Source organism: Copidosoma floridanum, unplaced genomic scaffold, assembly GCF_036245765.1.
Source record: "Copidosoma floridanum isolate Cflo_tuat_1 unplaced genomic scaffold, Cflo_Japanese_pri ptg000001l, whole genome shotgun sequence".
NCBI classification, from domain to species: Eukaryota; Metazoa; Arthropoda; class Insecta; order Hymenoptera; family Encyrtidae; genus Copidosoma; species Copidosoma floridanum.
Genome location: NW_028321878.1, coordinates 11008108 through 11027833, shown reverse-complemented (window position 1 = coordinate 11027833; position 19726 = coordinate 11008108). Strand labels below are relative to the sequence as shown.

Sequence of the window (19726 nt, the reverse complement as noted above, 5' to 3'; positions counted from 1 at the left end):
CAGCAGTTAAGTTACGTAGGTCGTGGTAACGCCGCATGGTCGGGTAGCGCTAGCGTCAACCTGTACTAACTGTCGGTGGGTTCCGCATGTCAACAAACTCCGAAATATCAGATGGCATGGGAGCGAAAACAGTAAAAAATATCAAAGTTTGTTGACATGCGGAACCCACCGACAGTTAGTACAGGTTGACGCTAGCGCTACCCGACCATGCGGCGTTACCACGACCTACGTAACTTAACTGCTGGCAGCATTTGCGGAATACACCCATAGTATACTTGCTCTTTTTCGTGACATTTTCCGACATTCTATCGTCTGCTTTGCTTTGTTTACAATCAGAAAATGTCACGAAAAAGAGTTATAGTAGACCGACGTCGTCTGCTTTACTGCTGGCGGGATTGCGGATCACATCACCAGTAAATCGACAGTAGCGCCCCCAACCACGCAACGTTGTCACGTCTTACATATGTTACTGCTGGCGGCGATTGCGGATTACACCCACAGTAGAGCCATGCAATTAACTATAAACCAGCCGCAACTAATCCTATACATATAAAATTAAAAGTTGGGGTTGATTGTGCTGTTTGCGGCAAGTTTTTAATATACATTCTACCCGGAAATAGATCTCCAATATATTTGTACTTTTGAAACAAAATGAAATAAAAACCGTCTGCTTTGCAAGTGTTGTGCGCGCGCTTTCTTGCACTCGTACGTGATTTTGCGTACTCGTATGTACTTATACGTGTTTTTTGCACTCTTTTGCGTTTTTTATGTTGATTTCGTGACCAGGCTTCCGTACTTGTGCAATATTGTGCATGCAACGATGCAACTGATGCAACTGTGCATCTAAGTATATTGCATCACGTGCAGATGCGCATATTGGGCCGGCGTTCGCACTCCGCGTGTGTTAATCCGTTTCGTTTCAAGCAGACAGTGAAAACTTTATTTTAAAAAATTGTTAATTAGAGAAAGTGCAAAAATGCAAGCTTCGTCGAATCCTAATAATCCTAACGTGCTGAAGCTGATCATCGCTGCCGAATTAGCCGGTTGCCAACTCGACCTCGACGACCTAAAACGCGAGCCCAAACGTGAGTCACGCTAACCCTTCCACCCTTTTTTGCACTTCAGAGAGCTCCTTGAATATTAACTGCACTGTTGTTGAGAGACAAAGTTTATCAACTTAAAATCTTGGGATTCTGCACGTATTTTTTAAAATCTTCTCTGTGTATATGCACTCATTCGTTTATAAGTTATTTTTACTCTCTTGTGTTTCACCTTGCAATATCACGCTTGAGATCCTACTTAAAAGTGTGATAATGAAAATGAGTTCTGGTATATTTTTTAGAGAGTTTTGCGAATCGTTTGCCTGTGCTAAAAATCGCATTTACTGGAGACGAACTGTTCAGCTTGTCTGCAGCAGTTCAGTACATTGCACCTGTTGGCCAGGAGCACAATGTGGATGCTAACAGATGGCTAGAATGGGATGCGACTCAGTTGCTGGTAAAATAATAATGTCAATCTCCTTTGAGAGTGAAATAGTTGCCTGACCTGTTTTCTTTTTATTTCAGCCTGCAATAGTTGCTTACGGTGGGTCTGGGAAACTGGACACATCACATAAGCCAAGAATATGGTCCCTGTTGAAGGAACTGAACACAGCATTGAAGGACAAAGAGTACTTGATTAAGGTAAGTTTCGATATTTTTATTGGTTATTTAACTAATTCTTTTTATCCTCATAGTTGAATTTCAATGCTATTATTGTAGTGTAAGAATGTAACTGTGGTTGACACCACCATTTGGGTAACTCTTTGGTCAACACTAGTTACCACTGAAATCGGTGAAATTATTTCCAAAGAATTTTCTAATCTCTCCAAGTGGTTAAAAAGTATTGAAAGTCTGCCCGAGATTACGAAATCATTAGAAAAGGTACAGTTGGAAAGAGGAATCCAAGCTATTGTTGCAATCAGTGCAGCAGCTTGGTATCCTCTGAATTTGTACACTGGTGCTGAAAAATTAAGTAATGCACAAGCTCCTGCAGCTCATGAAGTAAGTACCTACATATGATAATTTTCTTGATACCGTGAGACAAAGTTAACATTTGTTTAATTTTCTGTTAGAAAAATCCTGTTGATGAGGTTAAAGTAATCTCCGAAGAAGAACTGAATGCTGTTAAAAATAACTGGAGTTCTGTTGCTTATTCTTGTGTAAAGGATTCTCAGTATCCAATGTAAGCTTAAGATTTATTTGGCATCACAGTATGTAGTACAGAAATCAATAATTTATTTGTGTGTTTAGATTACCCAAAAAAGGAGAGAAAAATATTTTAATTACTTCAGCTCTTCCGTATGTAAATAACGTACCGCATTTAGGAAATATAATCGGTTGTGTTCTTTCTGCTGACATCTTTGCAAGGTATGCTTACATTGAATTTACTCTTTGAACATCTGGTGTACATTCTACGTATTATATTTTTTAGATATTGTCGACAGAGAAATTATAATACACTTTATATATCTGGAACGGATGAATACGGGACGGCCACCGAAGCCAAGGCTCTTGAGGAAAAAATGACTCCTCAAGAAATTTGCAACAAGTATTTTGATATTCATAACGATATTTATCGATGGTTCAACATTGGCTTTGATTATTTTGGTCGCACATCGACGCCAGAACAGACTGAGTGAGTAAACAATCCACGATCATGGAAATAAAAGAAAACTGTTCAAACAAACAAAATTGCTTACAGAGTGACGCAGGAAATCTTTTTGAGAGTTTTAGAGCAGGGTTACATAATCAGTAACTCTGTAGATCAACTTCTTTGTGGAAATTGTGATAAGTTTTTGGCAGACAGATTTGTTGAGGGCACATGCCCAGGCTGTAAATACGAAGATGCACGAGGCGACCAGTGTGACGGCTGTGGACACCTCATAAATGCCATCGAACTGATAAACCCTCGGTGTAAAGTTTGTAATTCAAGACCAACAATCAAAGCGTCAACTCAGTTATTTTTGGATTTGCCCAAGGTAACACTTATTGCTGCGAGTCAAAATGTTCGAGCTAATTTTCTTAACAATGTTGCACTATTATAGATTGAAAAGCGTTTACAAGAGTGGGCACCGACAGTAACGAACGGCTGGTCCGCAGTAGCTCGAGCAGTTATGAAGCCTTGGCTCAGGGATGGGTTGAAGCAACGTTGTATCACGAGAGACTTGAAATGGGGTATTCCAGTGCCCTTGGATGGTTATCGCGATAAAGTTTTTTATGTCTGGTTTGACGCGCCCATTGGTTATATCAGTATTACCAAGAAATACACCAAAGAATACGAGCAGTGGTGGAAACCCAAGGACGTGGACGTGGACCTGTACCAGTTTATGGCTAAAGATAACGTTCCTTTCCATAGCATCATGTTTCCAGCCACGTTATTTGCAGCTAATCAGGGACACACGATCATCAAATATCTTATGGCGACTGGTAAGTCCTCTTTCGCTGTAACCGTGAATTAATCAAAAAATTAATCAAAAAAATATTCTCTCCAGAGTATCTCAACTACGAGGACACAAAATTCTCGAAATCCCGAGGAGTCGGTGTTTTCGGGTCAGACGCTCGAGAAACTGGCATACCTGCCGACGTTTGGCGTTTCTACCTGGCTTACATCAGACCCGAAAATATGGACTCAAACTTCAATTGGGTTGACTTGGCGACGAAAAACAATAGCGAACTGCTGAACAACTTTGGAAATTTTGTGAACCGAGCTCTCATGTTTGTTGAGAAGAATTTCGATTCCAAGGTGCCAGAGATAAATCTCCAGGCAGACGATCTGCGCGTTCTTGCGCTGATTCAGCGCGAGTTAACAAGTTATGTTACACTCTTGGAGCAAGCCAAGCTGAGGGATGGACTGAGACACGTGTTGGCTATCTCGAAGCATGGCAATCAGTACATGCAGTACCAGCAGCCCTGGGTCAAGGTCAAGGGTGACGAGGAAGAAAAGTATGTCTGCTCGTGGCCTTGGTTTTCAAAGTAAGTTAGAGATTGGTAATTTCATGGTTGATCCATTTGATGTTGCAGGAAAAAGGGGGCCACTGTCATCGGCGTGTGCTGTAACATCGCGTGTCTCCTGTCTGCTCTGATAGCCCCGTATATGCCGAACACAGCACGCGAGCTTAGAGCTCAGTTAGGATTAACGAAACAAAACTACGGCTATATTCCCGAGGTCGTGACGTTGATGTTATCGACAGGCCACAGTATTGGCAAGCCTTCGCCGCTATTTACTAAAATAGAGGACTCAAGGGTCGAAGAGCTAAGAAAAAGTTACGCAGGTAGACAAGAGCCCACACCGCCGCCCAAAGGTACATCCGCACCTCACGCTGATGTGGCGACCTTAGAAGCGTCGATTGCTAAACAGGTAAGCTTATATTTTGTTGTGATTGCTATCGCTGTGAACAATAGTCGAAAGTTATTTCTTTTCTATTTTGAAAGGGCGATATTGTCAGACAGCTCAAAGCAACGGAAGAAAAGTCCGTCTGGCTGCCGCAAGTGGAGATTCTGAAAAAACTGAAGCAAAAATTAGCTGATTTGCAAAGCAAAAGTAAACCAGAGATATCTCCGTCAATAGCGCAAACGGCATCACCAAATTTGACCACGCCCGCGACTCAACATAACAGCGTTCCTGCAGACGTCGCTGAACTTGAATCAGCAATCGCAAAACAAGTGAGTACAGTTGATCAATTATTTTAGGCTAAAGTTTGTGTGAACTATACAAAGTTTTTAGCTCTTGCCTTCAACTGTACATTAAGTTTTTTGTTTGTTAACTATGATTCATATTTTGAAATTTTCTAAATACAAATAATAATACTAACGGTAGTTTATTTTCAACAAGTAATCATAGAAGTATTCGGTAGCGATATTTTTTTATTTATATATATTTTTTCATCAAAAGTTAAGAATTTGTTTGATTCATTAAATAATAGCATTTTTGGCGTTAGCAAAGCTGTTTGAATTGTATTATCGGTAATAAATAATTAGAGGAAGTTTTGTATCAGTTAATTGACAGCGGTTTTTGCTTTTACTAACTAGGGCAATCTAGTACGAGAATTAAAAGCCCAAGGCGACAAGAGCGTGTGGGAACCACAAGTGAAAGTTCTTCTACAGATGAAACAAAAATTAAGTGAATTGACAGGATCAACGACTGCAGCACCCAGCCATAAAAAATCAAAGAAGAAAAAGTAACAATTAGCTTCTAATCAGATAAAAAAATGAAGTGAGAACTGATAATTTCTTTTTTTAATGACGATTTTTTACTGCTGATGGCTGATTTTTCATTCAAGTGAGTAATATCTCATTCAAATGTCGACTGTCAATTAGACTGGTTATTCGATCATTTTTTATTATTGAATCTTATGTTATCTTATGAATCAATGTAATGTACTATGCATGTAAATATTTTTAAGAGCAAAAAAAAAGAACCGCCTAGGTTATTGATTTTCCTTAAGCACGTCATGAATGAGTAGATACATTTAATGATGATGTATATAATAATCATATACAAAACTAAACGAGAAAATTATTTAAAAAATAAAGATGGTAATACATGTTTAAAGAAGCTTGTGTAGTTTTCTCTAGGTGTAGATTTCACAAAGCAGCTATAGATATTATCATTCCTTTAGTTCGCTTGACCATTCACATTGTAAGTTATATGATCGTTTCATTACATATACATTAACAATTATGCAAAATTTCGTTATCCTTACAAGTACAGCTAAGGTGTTGGATTTATTTATTTATTATTATTATTATTATTATTTTTTTTTTTTTTCCTAAACGATGCACCGATAATTCCTTTTGACTGTTGTAATAATAATAATTTTTTTTTTTTTAATCAGTGGAAAGAAAAAGGAATTCCGTTTGAAAATCATTAACCAATAAAAAGGGAGAGAGCGAGTTAGACGTGCGACGTGACGTATAAATACAGTATCTGACAAATGACTAGTTGAAAGCGCGACAAATCGTACAGAGTGAAGCTGTGAGCGTCGATTTCACGAGAACTTCAGTCCATGGCGAAAGGCGGTGGGTACTTGGTCGCCAAGAAAAATTTCCCTCGCAATCTGCAAAAACAAAAAAAAAAAAAAAATCATCAATCACAACTCAAGTACACCAAGGTCCGGCCAACAATCACGTGGCGCTACACTCACGATGTTGAGGCGTACTCTCCCATGAGAACGATCGGATTGTGGTCGCAGTGTCCGTCCTTGTACTTCTCCCAACTCTCGCAGCTCTTTGACTTGAATCCTGACGTGCTGCCTATGCTCTCCGTCATCAGCTGGTAAGCCCGTGTATGACTGCAGTAGGCTGTGTACCGACAAAAAATTTACAAAGAGTCGCAATAATTGTTTTTAAAGCAAAAAAAAAAAACCGAGTCTCACTGTCGGTGGGCCCGAAATTGCATCCCGGCTGCGGGAACTTGCCGCTGTTCGGGTAAAAGTCCGAGTGGCCGATGGCGGCGAGGAAGCCAAAAGCGGTGCCGCTGGTGTGTATCACGTCGACAAACTGCGCGTCCGTCGGATCGAGGCGGATGTCCGCGGGATCGGCGACTCCGTTGGCCGTCTCGAAGAGCGGACTCGCCGGATCGAGACCTTGAGAAAAATTACCAATCGATGTGGTGGTTGTCGTGCATCACACCTAGACAACGGGCTTGTGTCGATGTGCGCGGGGTAAAAGACTCACCTGTTATTCTGCCGATACGACCGTCGAGGAAGGCACCGGTGAAACCAGCCACGTGCGAGCCAAGACTGTGACCGCACATGTGCACGTCCTTGTACTCGAGGTTCGACTCGCGGCTCAAAAAATCCAGGAAGAGCCCAAGGTACTCGCCCACGCGGCGCGTGTTGTTGGCTGCCGTTGGGTAAGGATCGGCCGCCAATATGCCCCAGCCCACGACTATCACGTTCACGTCTTGATACTTGAGGTAGGCTGGAAAACAAGAGGGGTACAAACTTCATACTTGTTTACTACTTTTTAGATAGAGAGAGAGAGAGAGAGAAAAAAAAAGCCCCGATGGACACGCGATCACTGCATGATCTTCATTTGTTCAATGTGGAAAAATGATGATGGTGATGATGTCACTCGTTGCAATTAGGAAGCGCAATCGCGCGGATATGATTTTTCCATCGCGAAAGCGTGAGCGAGAAAAATTTCGATTCGAGAAGGTCCGGTCGCGGGGTTATCGTAGCTCCGAGGAGATACATCTTTTATTTGTTTTTTTTTCTTTCTCAAAAAGATCAGCTTTCGTGCAGCAAATCGATCTCCCTCACCTTCGATCAGGTTTCGGATCCAGGCTTCTTTGCCCGTGTCGCTGAATCCGTGAATGATGAGCTTCGTCGGCCGGCTCTCGTTGAAGTGCGAGGCGTACAAAACTTCCGTGTTGTTCAGCAACATCTGCTCCTCTCCGAATGGATTTTCCCTGCAAGGGTTAATCAACGTTGAGCGCGTGTGAATTTTCATTTGGATAAATCGAAGGTCAGGGGAGTTTGAGAAGCAAAAAGAGCTGATGGAGTCCTTGAAAAAAAAAAAAATATCAATTGTATCCTGTAGCGGCGAATGAAAAAAATTCCAGCGTCTCCTTGGATCGATTGCGTTAGTTTTCGGGCTAAAGATCGTAGGCCCGGATGATCATGATATTGTTTTGTTTGAATGCATTCGATGAGGTTTGCTCAATTTTTTTTTTTTTTTTACTAGCAAAAAGTGTAACATCAACTTGCATCGCTTAGTCACCTATACCCATGGACGCGCGAGTGAAACAACTATCATCTCCAACCACATGTGCGCACATGACCTAAATAAATGTGTATCGCTCGTTTGATCTGATTCTTGCATCAGATTAAATAATCCCAAGAGTTTCCAAGTTCGCAGAAAAATCGCACGATGTATACGATTCATGGATTTTTACATCGATTCGATCGATTTTTTACAACTTTAGATTTTTAATAAATGTAAAAAAAAAAAAAAAAAAGAAAAAAGAAAATTGTCAATAGACGCAGTAAGTGATTATTATGTAAACACTCGTCGTTCGGATGATATTCAAGCACATAAGTAAAAAGATACTCGTGAAAAATGGTGCTCTGCTCGTACCAAGTTTGGCGAAGATTCATTTTAAATGAAAAATGATACTAAAATCGTTTCAAACGATTTTCACACGATAGCCTCTGTTTGTGAATTGGGATATTTTCCAAAAAAACATCGAATAAAAACTTGTGTTTTGTTGATTTCCCTGAAATCCCCAAAAAGCATAAAAAAAGTTTTTTTGGCGATTCGAACGCAAACATCCTGACATTGTTTTTATGCTTCCCATCAAACGAATAATCTTTTATGAGACAAAAAAAAAACAAGAAAAATAATAGCTCCATCGTAAAAGCAAGTAAGTATTTGCAGTTCGAGAACGCGAAGATAACATATAGGCAACGAGAGCACGCGTCAAACGACACGTTGTACATCCAGCGCGCGCGCGCTGCTTCGAATGTCAAAGTCGCGGCCCCCGCGAAAAAAAAAAACAAAAAAAACTCGCGCAAGCCCTTCGTTTCGCGCAATGCGTGTTATATGCACAGATAAAAAATAAAATAACGTACAACGCTTTACTACTCAGTTCGCGCGCAAAGAGAGATGTGTGCTATACACCGTTTGTATCGTCAATTTTTTTTTTTTTTTTTTTTTTTTTTTTTTTTTTTTTTTTTTTATCATTGCGATAATATATATATTCACGACTGGTCGGCCGGCGCAACTCGAGCTCGTCAGCACTGAAAATAAACCATCATAGCGCACATGTCTCGCACCGTCTGTCTATATAAACGTGCGCATGTCATGTGTGTAACATTAAAACAAACATACGCGTGTCCAATTGACGCTCACGGCAGAGAGACAGAGGGTGTGAAGCGAAGAGAGGAAAAAAAAAAAAAAAAAAATGACCAGTGTCTGCAGCAGAGGTTTGCCAACGCCGGCGGTGATCGTTATCGCTTGATTTTCGCCGGGCGCCGCATCGTTAACGAACGAAGTTGTGCACGTGCAGAAACGAAATGTGGAAAAAAAAAAAGAAAGAAAAAAATTAAGCGCCAATTTCGGACGCGCACTGTGAGATGGTCATTTTCTGCGTGTGTATGCGAGTGTTTGTTTAATGAATGCACGTCGGCGCTCTTTTGACGAGCCGGCTCTGGCGCCGGCGCCACCTCATCTTCGTCTTCTTCGTACATTTCGTTTTCTTCTCGGCGACTTTGACGATTTCGCGATCGTTTTGATTTTGTACTTGGCGCGCGCTCTTGATTCATGGGAGGGATACGTCTATTAATATGCGTATATCAACGTCTAGACTCGTTGCGTTATATTGTTTTAAAATTATATAGCGAGTATTTATTTGGGGGAAAAAAAAAAACAGTTTTTCTTCTTTGTATGTACGATAAATTTTTCTGTTTGGGATTTTTAGGTAAATAGTTGAGTAAGAGATAAATGGGTGACCTTTCATTGTCGGACTGTAGGTGAAAACCCTTCAGATAAGAAATTTTTCTTTTCTAAATTGGCTCGTTTCAAAAAATTGGCAAAATATTTGTTTCCTTAAATATAAACGAAATAAACAAAATTTCAAAAGAAAGTGTGACGCACTTAGTAGGCGTTGAAATTTTTGACACTAATTGAGGGATCGCAAAATAAACAAAAAGTAAAATTAACGCAAACGCCACACGTGGTTTTTTTTTTTTAAGACCAATTTGAAGCTAAAATTTCTTCATCAAGTCGTAATATTTTTTTGTTTGTTGTATTATACTTTATAACGTAGTCCTGAGATAATAAGACTAAAAAGTTTTAACAATAAATTAAAAATACTTTTAAAAAATATCAAATTCAACGTACACAGTAAAAAAAAAAACTGCTCTGACAATTGTATGGAAATAAGTTAGGCGAGAGAGAAAAATCTGGAAAAGCAAGTTCACAGTGAGCAATGCGCATTATATCATTGCAACTCTATCGGCGTTGCGTTAAATTGTTATTTTTTAAAGCTGATAAACCACACTACTCGTTGAAACTTGAAATTTATACTTACGATACGGACGAGTGTGCGAGGGACATGGTTATTATAAAAACTGTATATATTAAAGATAATTTATTAAACTTTGTTGCAAATACGTTGATTGAATTGTGTGAACAATTTTTTCCGATTTCGTGTGCCATAAACATTTTTTTTTTTTTTTTTCCGATAGATACTCTTTTTTAAGTATACTCTCAATTCAGTGTATTAACGCTTGATTTTTCTTCCAGCATAAGACAACTAAAAATATCTCACTGACGGCAGTACCCCGCAGATAATTGGTTTATATTAAAATTCAACTTTTAAGTTTGCTGAAAATTTCTGTACTTGTATACTTCTACAATTTGTATACTTCTAAAAAAAAAAAGTTACCTCGTGTAGAGTTTGAACGTAGCCGGCTCGCGGATCAATTTGATGGCCGTGTCGATCATCGTTTCCACCTCGTTGAGCAAAGAATTTTGGGGAGTCGCATCTTTCGGCGGAGCCGATTGGGTCTTGCCGATCAAGTTTCCTGAAACAATCGTATGCATGTTTTTTTTCTCTCCCAAAAAAAATTTTAATCTCCCACAGAACAGATTATCGAATAATCACCGCAAAATTGTATACACGCGTTAATCACTCAATTTCGACGTCACGTATCGTCGAGAGATATAACTATGTCTGTGTATACACACACTCGTACGGCAAAAATACAGTGTCAAGTTTGACGATTAAACAAACGTATCAATTGATTACGAAATTCAAAGGTCGAGAGTCGAGTTTTTGTTGAAAAATTTAAAACGCTACGGTAAGTAAGTATATGGTTGAAGAACAACCGATACAATAATTAACGTTCAGTCACGCGGTAAAGTACGCCTATACGTCCCACCCACAAATAATGACGATACATTGATAATTACGAAACGAGCTGTTATGCGACATTGTAACGGCGATAAGATGTAACATTGAATTAGAGTGCATAAAATGGACTCTACGATTTATATCGTTGCATTACCGATTTTTTTTTTTTTTTTTTCATTGCACACCTTTTGCAAAAAGTCCCCAGTTACAGTAGCATTTAAGAAAAAAGTTAGCCAACCGTTACTCACCTGAGAAGGCCACAACGACAGTGAGGACAACAGCCACCTGTCTGCCCAACATTGTGCTGAAGCGACGGACGACCAGTAAAAGATTTGCTCTGTAAATCGAATAAACTCAAAACCCCCGATAACTGAACGAACGAACAAAAGGCACCAAAAAAAATTATCGATGGAACGAAAACAAACGAAAAAAAAAAAAAAAAAAAATGTCCCGCGGAATGGCACAACACGCGAAGCGTGTGCGGATCGACCGCCGGCTGCTCGGATTAAGACTAAGATTTTCAGTGTCGAGCGAGAGAGCAGGAGATCGGTTACTCGCTCGGCGGATGCTGTGGCGGTGGCGCCGTTGCTCGCGAGGGATCGACTAGAGGCGCCGCACACGCATACACAAGAGAGGCGCTCTACCGACTTTCTCGACTGTAAAAAAAAAAAAAAAAATAAGGGAAAAAGAATTAAAAAAAAAAGATGATCCACTCGCATACGTGTTGATACTCATGTGTGTATATAAAATAAAACAGGCGCCGCCGAGACGTCTCCTTCTTCGTATATATGTACATACTCGCACTCCAACTTACGTGTACAGACTCTCGTGCGGTCGGATACGTGTAATTCGCGACGCTCCGTGCAAAATCTCCGCAATTTTTTTTTTTTTTTTTTTTTCTCTTCTATACACAATTTATATACGTGCAGGAGAGCGGGTTTTAATGGGATACGTTGGATTCTAGACGCGATCGCTTGCGGTTGGGTCTCGGATGTGTATACGTATGCACGGGAGGATCGTTTCGCGTCGCGCCGCTCTTGGCATCACTGGCGCGGATTATTTTTTTATTTTCATTTTTTTTTTTTTTTTTTTTTTTATTCTTCCTCTCGTTCTCTTGTTCTTGCAAACCAGCGTGTCTGAGAGGATGAAATCGTCGGGCTACGCGTTTTTTTTTCCCCCTTGCGCTACGCGCGTTTGGTTGCTGGGCTACTTATTCATTTATTATGGGTTTGGACTATTTTTTTTTTTTTTTTTTTTTGAGAGGAAAAAACCATCTTAGATAATTTACATGTTTCGGCCCCAATCCCATGGAATATACTTTTTTTATTTTCTAACAATAAATAAACAGTTGTTTCGTATCGACAAGTTTTTTTTAAAGATCTTAAAAAGTGTTGGAATACATTTTATTTTCAGTACTGATCATTTAAACACTTGTAAACACTTGCAGTCTAAAATTTTAAGATTCTGTTTTATACAAAAAGTTAATTTAACGTAAGGCATGATTAGACAAATGAATTCTTCAAACAATCAAATACAAGTCTCTTTTCTTATAAAATAGCCAAAAAGTTTGGTAATTCTATCAGCAAATTATGCATACCATCTCTTGATGCTCATGTACGAACGTACAGAAGGAAATGACGGATGTTGTAGTAAAAGTGTGACTAATCTCAAGTGAATTATAATGCAAAGATTATAAATATTACTGAAAATTAAGGAATATCTAATAAAGTATAATTTGTAATTATGCTTGCATTTACTTTTTTTGTACCATGTGCCATTATTTACGTAAGCTTTTTACTTCAAAATTTTTGTTTTGTGTCACACATATATAACATTAAATTCTGCCCCCATTAATCGATATATCACGCTACTAAGGTCGAAAGCGAGCAACGGTAATGCCAGTCTATTTTTCCATGTTTTTTAATATTTAGTTTCTAAAAGTCGGTCGATTTTATCAATACTTTTCCACTCAAACAACTTTTTTCATCCACACTTCAAAATTAAAAAAAATTGTAAACTCGTGGTGGGATTGAAGACAAAATCCAAGGAAGAACTCAAAATATTTTCTTAAAACACGTACTTAGAGGAGTTGATAGCACAACGCGAGACTCGCGGATGAAGCGTTGGATTTTGTATACAAAACAAACCGCGAGACAATAAAAATATCGGACTTGAAACAAGTACGCAGTAATCATATAGTTCCGATTAAATTTTTCTACGTTTCTTCTTGTGCGTGCACACGCACGTTACGCGGAGATGCATATACGTACTATACGCGTCACGCGATTTTTTTTTTTTTCCCATTCAACATTCGCAAGAGGAAGCGCCGATTTTGCGCCGTAACGCGATTGATGGATGTGTACGTATTATATGCACGATCGAAAAAATATCCGGCAGAAACGCAACAATTTTGCGGTCGATTTATGGTAGGGGTTTCCGGCGATAAGTGCACATATATATATATATATATATATATATATTACTACACGCAACGCATTTGTAATGCATTGCTTAAACCGATACCGATAACACACGAGTTCAAATTTACGCGCAATTACTACACGTAACGAGTATATTATATACATCGTCAAATCGGTGTACTTGATAATATAGTGTTGAAGACTACAAAATTGATTACCATAGCCGATTTGTCCGCGTAAGCTCAAGGCTATATTCGCGATCTATACTCTTTGTATGCCCATTTGTATCCCAACGCGTGATTATTATATTTATTGATGTCATTTGTGTTTGCGTAATGCATTATATGTCATTTCGACTTTGATCGAAAAATATACCGATCATTACACGAGTGCGAGGATCGTGCACAAGATTTAGGAATGTATGTTGTCCTGCTTTACACAAATAATTATGGCTTGTGCATTCTTATACGGAAAAATTGTTTGTTTGTTTTTTTTTTTTTCATTATTTTGCATTCATAATTGACGCTAAGTAGAGAAATGTTTATACACATAAAATATGATCGATCGCTATCGATCAGGCGGCCTGTTAAGGGCCTAATTGACCTTCACATCCGGATGCCCTATCTAAACCTGAATAGCTACACCTGACCTTACCTGACCACGGTGGTTTTGATCACGCGAGAGAAATGCACACTGCAGCTTTAGTATAAGCTGCAGGCAAGCAAAATGTCATCCTTGCCACGCATTATGTTTTCAAAAATCCTTGCCGGTCTCTTGCTGGGTTTGCTCGTTTTGAATAATCCTTGCGCCCGGGCGGACGATGTCCTCGGCTGCGGTGGCTATGTTCGCAGTGAAAACAACGCCGACATCGACTTCAAGCAGATTGTCGTCAAACTGTGGGTTCCTCTCATCTTCGGCCTTGTCTAACCTATGATTGCTTCTTTCATTATTATTCTGAACTCTCTTTTTATTTTCCCCTTACTAAGTATCATGAATCTCCAGGTTGATTTTTCATTTATCAGTTTGCCATTTCCATACGAATGAATTATTTTGGACTTTGTGGATTTGTTTGGTGTGAATATCCAGTGGTTCTCAAGAACATCTTTACTATTCACAACAAGTTTTTTTATGATATCATTGAATGAAAAATTCATTTCTTCCTTATGTAAATTGCGTCTTTGTCAAATGCACTGAATTTTACATGGATAATGATTACTCTTTAAAGTTCTAACCAAGGAATTAAATGCTTAATTTGTATTACCAGGTACACGAAGAGCGGTAGTTTAAAAGGTCAAATAGAGTGTGCACCAAACACGGGTTATTACTTTTTGCCCGTTTACGACAAGGGGGAATACGTTTTGAAACTTGAGCCACCAAGAGGCTGGAGTTTTAATGCAACCAAGGTTGAATTGAACATTGACGGTTCCGAGGAAGATCATTGCAGCCAAGGGAGGGATATTAACTTTTTTTTCACGGGCTTTGGTATAACTGGTAAAGTCGTCGCTGCTACTAAAACAAAGACTGGCTCACAACTAAAGGGCATATCTGTTTCACTGCATGATCAGCACAATAAATCTCGTTTGGGTTTGGCTGTTACCTCCGATGATGGTGTCTTCTCATTCACACCCATACAGCCGGGAAAGTATGTACTTGTCGCTAGCCATCCTAGGTAAGAACTTCAATAATATCTTTTATTAATTCTTGAGAAAAATTTGGTGAATTACTTTTTTTTATGTAGTTGGCTCATGGAAAAACATTCGACGGTTGTAACTGTGAAAGAAGGCAATACCATTGTGAAAGATGGAGAGCTCAGTGTATTTGGCTTTGATGTTAGTGGCCGTGTTACTACTACGGAAGGTGAACCAGTGGGCAAAGTTTATTTTCTACTGTTTGGAGTAAGTAAAATTGACTGTTTAAAAATTAACTTGCTAATGAAAAATAACAACTTTTCAGAATGGACAATCGAAAAACTGTGCCATAACACCAGTGGAAGGCTACAATAAAAATCAAAAGCCTCTATGTCATGTCTCGTCTGATGAAACTGGTCGATTCCTATTTCCAGCTGTATCTCCTGGCGAATATACTCTTGTACCACATTATGCTGGTGAAAAAACAAAATTTGACGTTAATCCAGCTGAGTACTCATTCACTGTCAACGAAGACAGTGTGGTTCTACCTGTAGAGTTCAAAGTCACCAAATTCACCATTACTGGTAAAGTTTTGGCTTCAGCTGGTTCATCGACACCCGTTGTTGGTGCCAAAGTGTATATGTCCAAGAAATTAGTTGGCACAACAGACAAGAATGGAGTTTACAAGGTTGATGATGTCAAAGTAAAACAGTACACGTTGTACGCTGAAGCTGGTATGCACTTTAACTGTTATTCATTAAAGTCGGTGCTAGCATTGTGCTCACATGTTTTCTTTTCAGATGACCTTCAGTTTGAAGAAGTATCAGTGAAAGTTTCGCCAAGTAATCCTGAATTGCCCGTCTTAACTCCTGTTGCCTACAAAGTAACTGGCAAACTTTCCTCGACAACAAAAGAAAATTTACAGAAATTCAAGGTTCTGATAAAAAAAGTGATGCCTAGTGAAGGTTCTCTTGAAAAAGAAGTCGAAGTCGATCAGAACAGTGGCGAGTGGTCTGTGTATCTTGCACCTGCTAAGTATCACATTAATGTAATGGTCGGCAATAAAGACAAAACCAAGGACATGCAATTCTTTCCACTTCAAAAGGTTATCGACGTAAAGTCAGCTCCATTGAAAGATATCTACTTCTTGCAGCGTTTGAGGGGTAGTATTGTTTGTCTTCCAGATAAAGATACTAAAAAAGAGTGCAATGAAATTGAAGTAACGTTAAAAATGGTCAATGGCATTATTGAGACAAAAATTGGAAAAGCTAAAGAGGGCCAGTATGTCTTTGAAGACGTACTACCAGGTCAATACGAAGTCACTATTGACACCAATCACTTCTGTTGGGAAAACTCTAAGCATCAGATAACTATTGAGTCTGAAAAGCCATTCACCGTGCCACCTTTTAAACAAACTGGTTATTCTGTGACTTTCAGCTCATCTCATGAAACAAAGATAGAATTCTCTTTACCTAGTCAACCAAACAAGAAACTGTCCTTTAAGTTGCCAAAAGGAATCACGAACCATTGCCTCCCAGAATCGGGCAAATACAATTTCTATCCAAAAGGTTGTCATAAATATGTAAAGCCTTTTGTCACTTTGCATACCAATGAGCGAACACCAGTTATGTTTTCGTCCAATGAGCATTTGGTCAGTGGTAGTATACTCAGTTCCGTGGCCGTTGCTGGAATTTCAGTAAAAATCGAGACTGAAATTGATGCGCGTGAGCCTTTGGTGTGAGTATTCAGATCAAAGTAGAGCGTATTACTTACATTTTAATCCGTATTGCTGATTATTCTGTATTAACATAGGCTGGAGAATTTAAAAACTGCTGATACAAAGGGAGAAGTTTATAAGTACAGTTTTTCATTCAACTCGGTGACTGGAGTAACGTATGTGATCACGCCCTCATCGGAGGCTCTGTTGTTTAGCCCAGCTTCAATAAGAATTAGTGGTCCAGAAGACTGCCAAACAGATGCCGTGATTTTCCAAGCTGAAAAAGGAAAGGTAGGATTTCAATGTATCAAACAAATTTTTTATCTATCATATCAGATAAACAGTCTACCACAACAATTCTTGTAGATCATTAGTGGTTCTGTATCGCCTCCTATTGACGGCGTATCAATTACGATTTTGAGAAATGATGAAGAACTAATTCATGAGCTTATTACGAAGCAAGATGGATCTTTCAAAGTCGGGCCTCTGGATGGAAGCATTGATTATGTGTAAGCGATTTGTAATATTTCGCTATAGTAGGTACCTAAAAAATACATTGTTTTTCACTAAAATTTATGCTCTATATATTACAGTGTTGTCGCAAAAAAGGATGGCTACATAATAACGCGCGATGCTAATAGCAACAACTACAACTTCCTCGTGCGTAAATTGGCAGAAATCAACGTTCAAGTAGTAGATGCAGCTGGTTCGATTCCTCTACAAGTAGGTTAAGATTTGTAATTTGAGAAATCATTCAAGTGTATGAATTCTATTAAATTTACTTTAATTCGCAGGGCGTGTTGATCTCACTTTCGGGTGGCGGTAGCGGACACAGTTACCGCAAAAACATTGTCACAGGCGAGGATGGCAAACTGACCTTCAATTCACTATCGCCTGGTGATTATTACCTTCGTCCCACGATGAAGGAGTATCGCTTCGAGCCAACCTCGAAGATGATTCGTGTCGAAGAAGGCAAGAGCGTGCTTGTATCGTTGGTCGGCCGACGAGTTGCCTTCAGTGCTTACGGTGTTGTCACTTGTCTCAATGGAGAACCCGAGGCTGGACTCGTTGTCGAGGCTCGAGGTCAAGTTGAGTGCTCGGATCTGCAGGAAGAAGCTACAACGAAAGAAGACGGCACCTGGCGAATTCGTGGTCTCGAGCCAAAGGTAATGGTGTCGCAGACATTATTTTGAAGACATTAAGAACTCACATGACTTATGCTTGTACTTTTAGTGCATTTACGCCATTCGTTTGAAATTGAACGAGAAGGATCCAAACAGTCGTGGTCTGAGGGCTATTCCCAGTTCAGTAGCCGTACAGGCAACGCAAGATGTTTACAACATCAAACTCATGGCTCTACAGCCTGTTTCTCGGACAGACATCTCTGTCAGAGTGACGTCGAGTCAGCCGGAAAATTATCGCACGCTCAGGGTACTTTAACACAGATTTTCCAGATCAATATTTAAATCATCCACTTGTCTATACATAAAAAAAAAAAAAAATTTAACATTTCAGGTGAGACTTTGTCGCGAAGAATCACCCGACTCGCCCATTCACGTGGCAAAGCTCGACAGCCAGTTATCCTCGAAGCAACAACAGTTCAGCTCGGCTGGTTACCTCTTGCACCTGCCGTCCTTGCAGGTCGACGGCAAGCGCTACTTTGTTCAGCTCGATACGACGCTCTCTCGCTCGAACTACGATTACCAGATCGCACCCGTCTACTTTGAAGCCAACTCGTCCTTCAAATACGTGAAACTGCACTTTGACGCTGATCGTAGACACGACCACGCAGATGGCAGTCAAATCACCTTGGTGCCGTTGCCATTGATTATTTTGGTGACCTTGGCTTTTTTTAAGCGCGACTCGATATCCAGCTGGTTGAATACAGCTGTAGAAAAATGGTCCAGTAATAAAAAATCTTCTCCCTCGGTTAGTAAAAAAGCTCAGGATGCCGCTCAAAGTCAGGTTGCAACCAATGATTCCAAGCTCGAAGAGCTCATTGCCGAACAGTTACGGAACATCAATGCCAAGAGTACTTCTAAAAAAGTAAAGCCAAGGAAGGCGTAATGGTGGATGAGGAACGTTGATTTTTTGTGTTGTTTTCAATTGTTATTAAAGTGCTTTTGGACAAAGGAAGCTCAATGAGAATACTTCCTCAAGTTGTGCGTGTGCATGTCCCGAACAAAAACATTCTCGTAGTTTTACCGAAATACAAAGTATCCTAAGACCTTAAATGTAAGAGATATTTATAAGATGAGTATCGTGCACATTCAAGTCGCAATAATAAACCACTCTACGTTTTATGCGTGATTTTTTTTCTTTGCTATTGCACTGTTACCTGTAATATTTTGAGAAATATACAAATTTATACATACGAAATTAAGAGCAAGTAATATGTACAAAGTTCAAAGTAATAATGAATTTTTAATACCTGCAATATACAACACGTTGTAAGGGGCCGAATCACTACTGTAATCGCGTAGCGAAAGCTAAATGATATTTAATGGTTTATTTAAATTTTATCAGTGCCCTCCGAAGAAATTGGAAATTCAAGGTGATCAGTGATCCGTTGGGGGCGAGATGTGAGAAATAAATAAACACAACTAGAGTGTATTTAAATTTTTTCTCTTACATTGTTTTATTAATGCGCAACGTTTCGCTGACATATGTGTCAGCCTCATCAGGCGCAGGCACGCGAGAATTCGTAAGTGTATTGACTTTCTCGTCACCTGTCGAACTATTGACTGACCTCACATCTCACATCTCGCCCCCAACGGATCACTGATCACCTTGAATTCCTAAATGATATTTATATTGATTAATAATTGTTGTACGTATGTCATGGAAATTGTAAAAAAAATCAAATTATATAGTTGCCAGACTTTGTTTTATTTATTTTTTTAATCTCTGACGCCCAAGCAATCCATTTCGTAGTTGGTGTAATTTAAAACTCGTGTTCATCATATTAAAAACAGCGAGCTGTAGAAGAAAAAGGAAACCAATTCAGTTCATCTTTCGCGGGTCTGCACGACACTGTACGTCATTCATCATTAAGTTACAAA

At 39.3% G+C, this 19726-nt stretch overlaps 3 protein-coding genes across 6 annotated transcripts; 2 read left to right on the top strand and 1 right to left on the bottom strand.

Annotated features, from left to right (window-relative positions):
- Positions 1–395: 395 nt before the first annotated feature.
- Positions 396–5589, top strand: MetRS (methionyl-tRNA synthetase 1). 4 transcript variants are annotated; one of them, XM_089593685.1, is made up of 13 exons: positions 396–1073; positions 1343–1497; positions 1566–1682; positions 1761–2046; positions 2139–2223; positions 2292–2408; positions 2473–2676; positions 2743–3019; positions 3086–3467; positions 3533–3983; positions 4062–4342; positions 4669–4703; positions 5070–5589. In XM_089593685.1, the coding sequence occupies exons 1-13, from the start codon at positions 977–979 to the stop codon at positions 5220–5222; spliced, it is 2640 nt and encodes an 879-aa protein (XP_089449811.1). In that variant the 5' UTR covers positions 396–976; the 3' UTR covers positions 5223–5589. The 4 variants fall into 4 exon arrangements, with proteins under 4 accessions (XP_089449811.1, XP_089449798.1, XP_089449803.1 ...); XM_089593672.1 differs by having other exon boundaries at positions 398–1085; positions 1767–2042; positions 2114–2223; positions 4062–4398; positions 4473–4703; XM_089593677.1 differs by having other exon boundaries at positions 398–1085; positions 1761–2033; positions 2114–2223; positions 4062–4398; positions 4473–4703.
- Positions 5590–5848: 259 nt separating this feature from the next.
- LOC106647975 (pancreatic lipase-related protein 2) lies at positions 5849–11460 on the bottom strand. The gene is made up of 7 exons (XM_014364570.2): positions 11148–11460; positions 10432–10570; positions 7304–7452; positions 6717–6962; positions 6416–6625; positions 6185–6341; positions 5849–6097 (listed from the first exon to the last, which is right to left on the bottom strand). Exons 1-7 carry the CDS (start codon positions 11197–11199, stop codon positions 6040–6042), a joined length of 1011 nt encoding a protein of 336 aa, XP_014220056.1. The 5' UTR covers positions 11200–11460; the 3' UTR covers positions 5849–6039.
- Positions 11461–14032: 2572 nt separating this feature from the next.
- LOC106646662 (BOS complex subunit NOMO1) lies at positions 14033–19648 on the top strand. Its single transcript, XM_014362746.2, has 11 exons — positions 14033–14215; positions 14584–14988; positions 15058–15214; positions 15273–15681; positions 15748–16684; positions 16760–16955; positions 17031–17173; positions 17258–17387; positions 17459–17830; positions 17898–18095; positions 18180–19648. Exons 1-11 carry the CDS (start codon positions 14046–14048, stop codon positions 18729–18731), a joined length of 3669 nt encoding a protein of 1222 aa, XP_014218232.2. The 5' UTR covers positions 14033–14045; the 3' UTR covers positions 18732–19648.
- Positions 19649–19726: the final 78 nt, after the last annotated feature.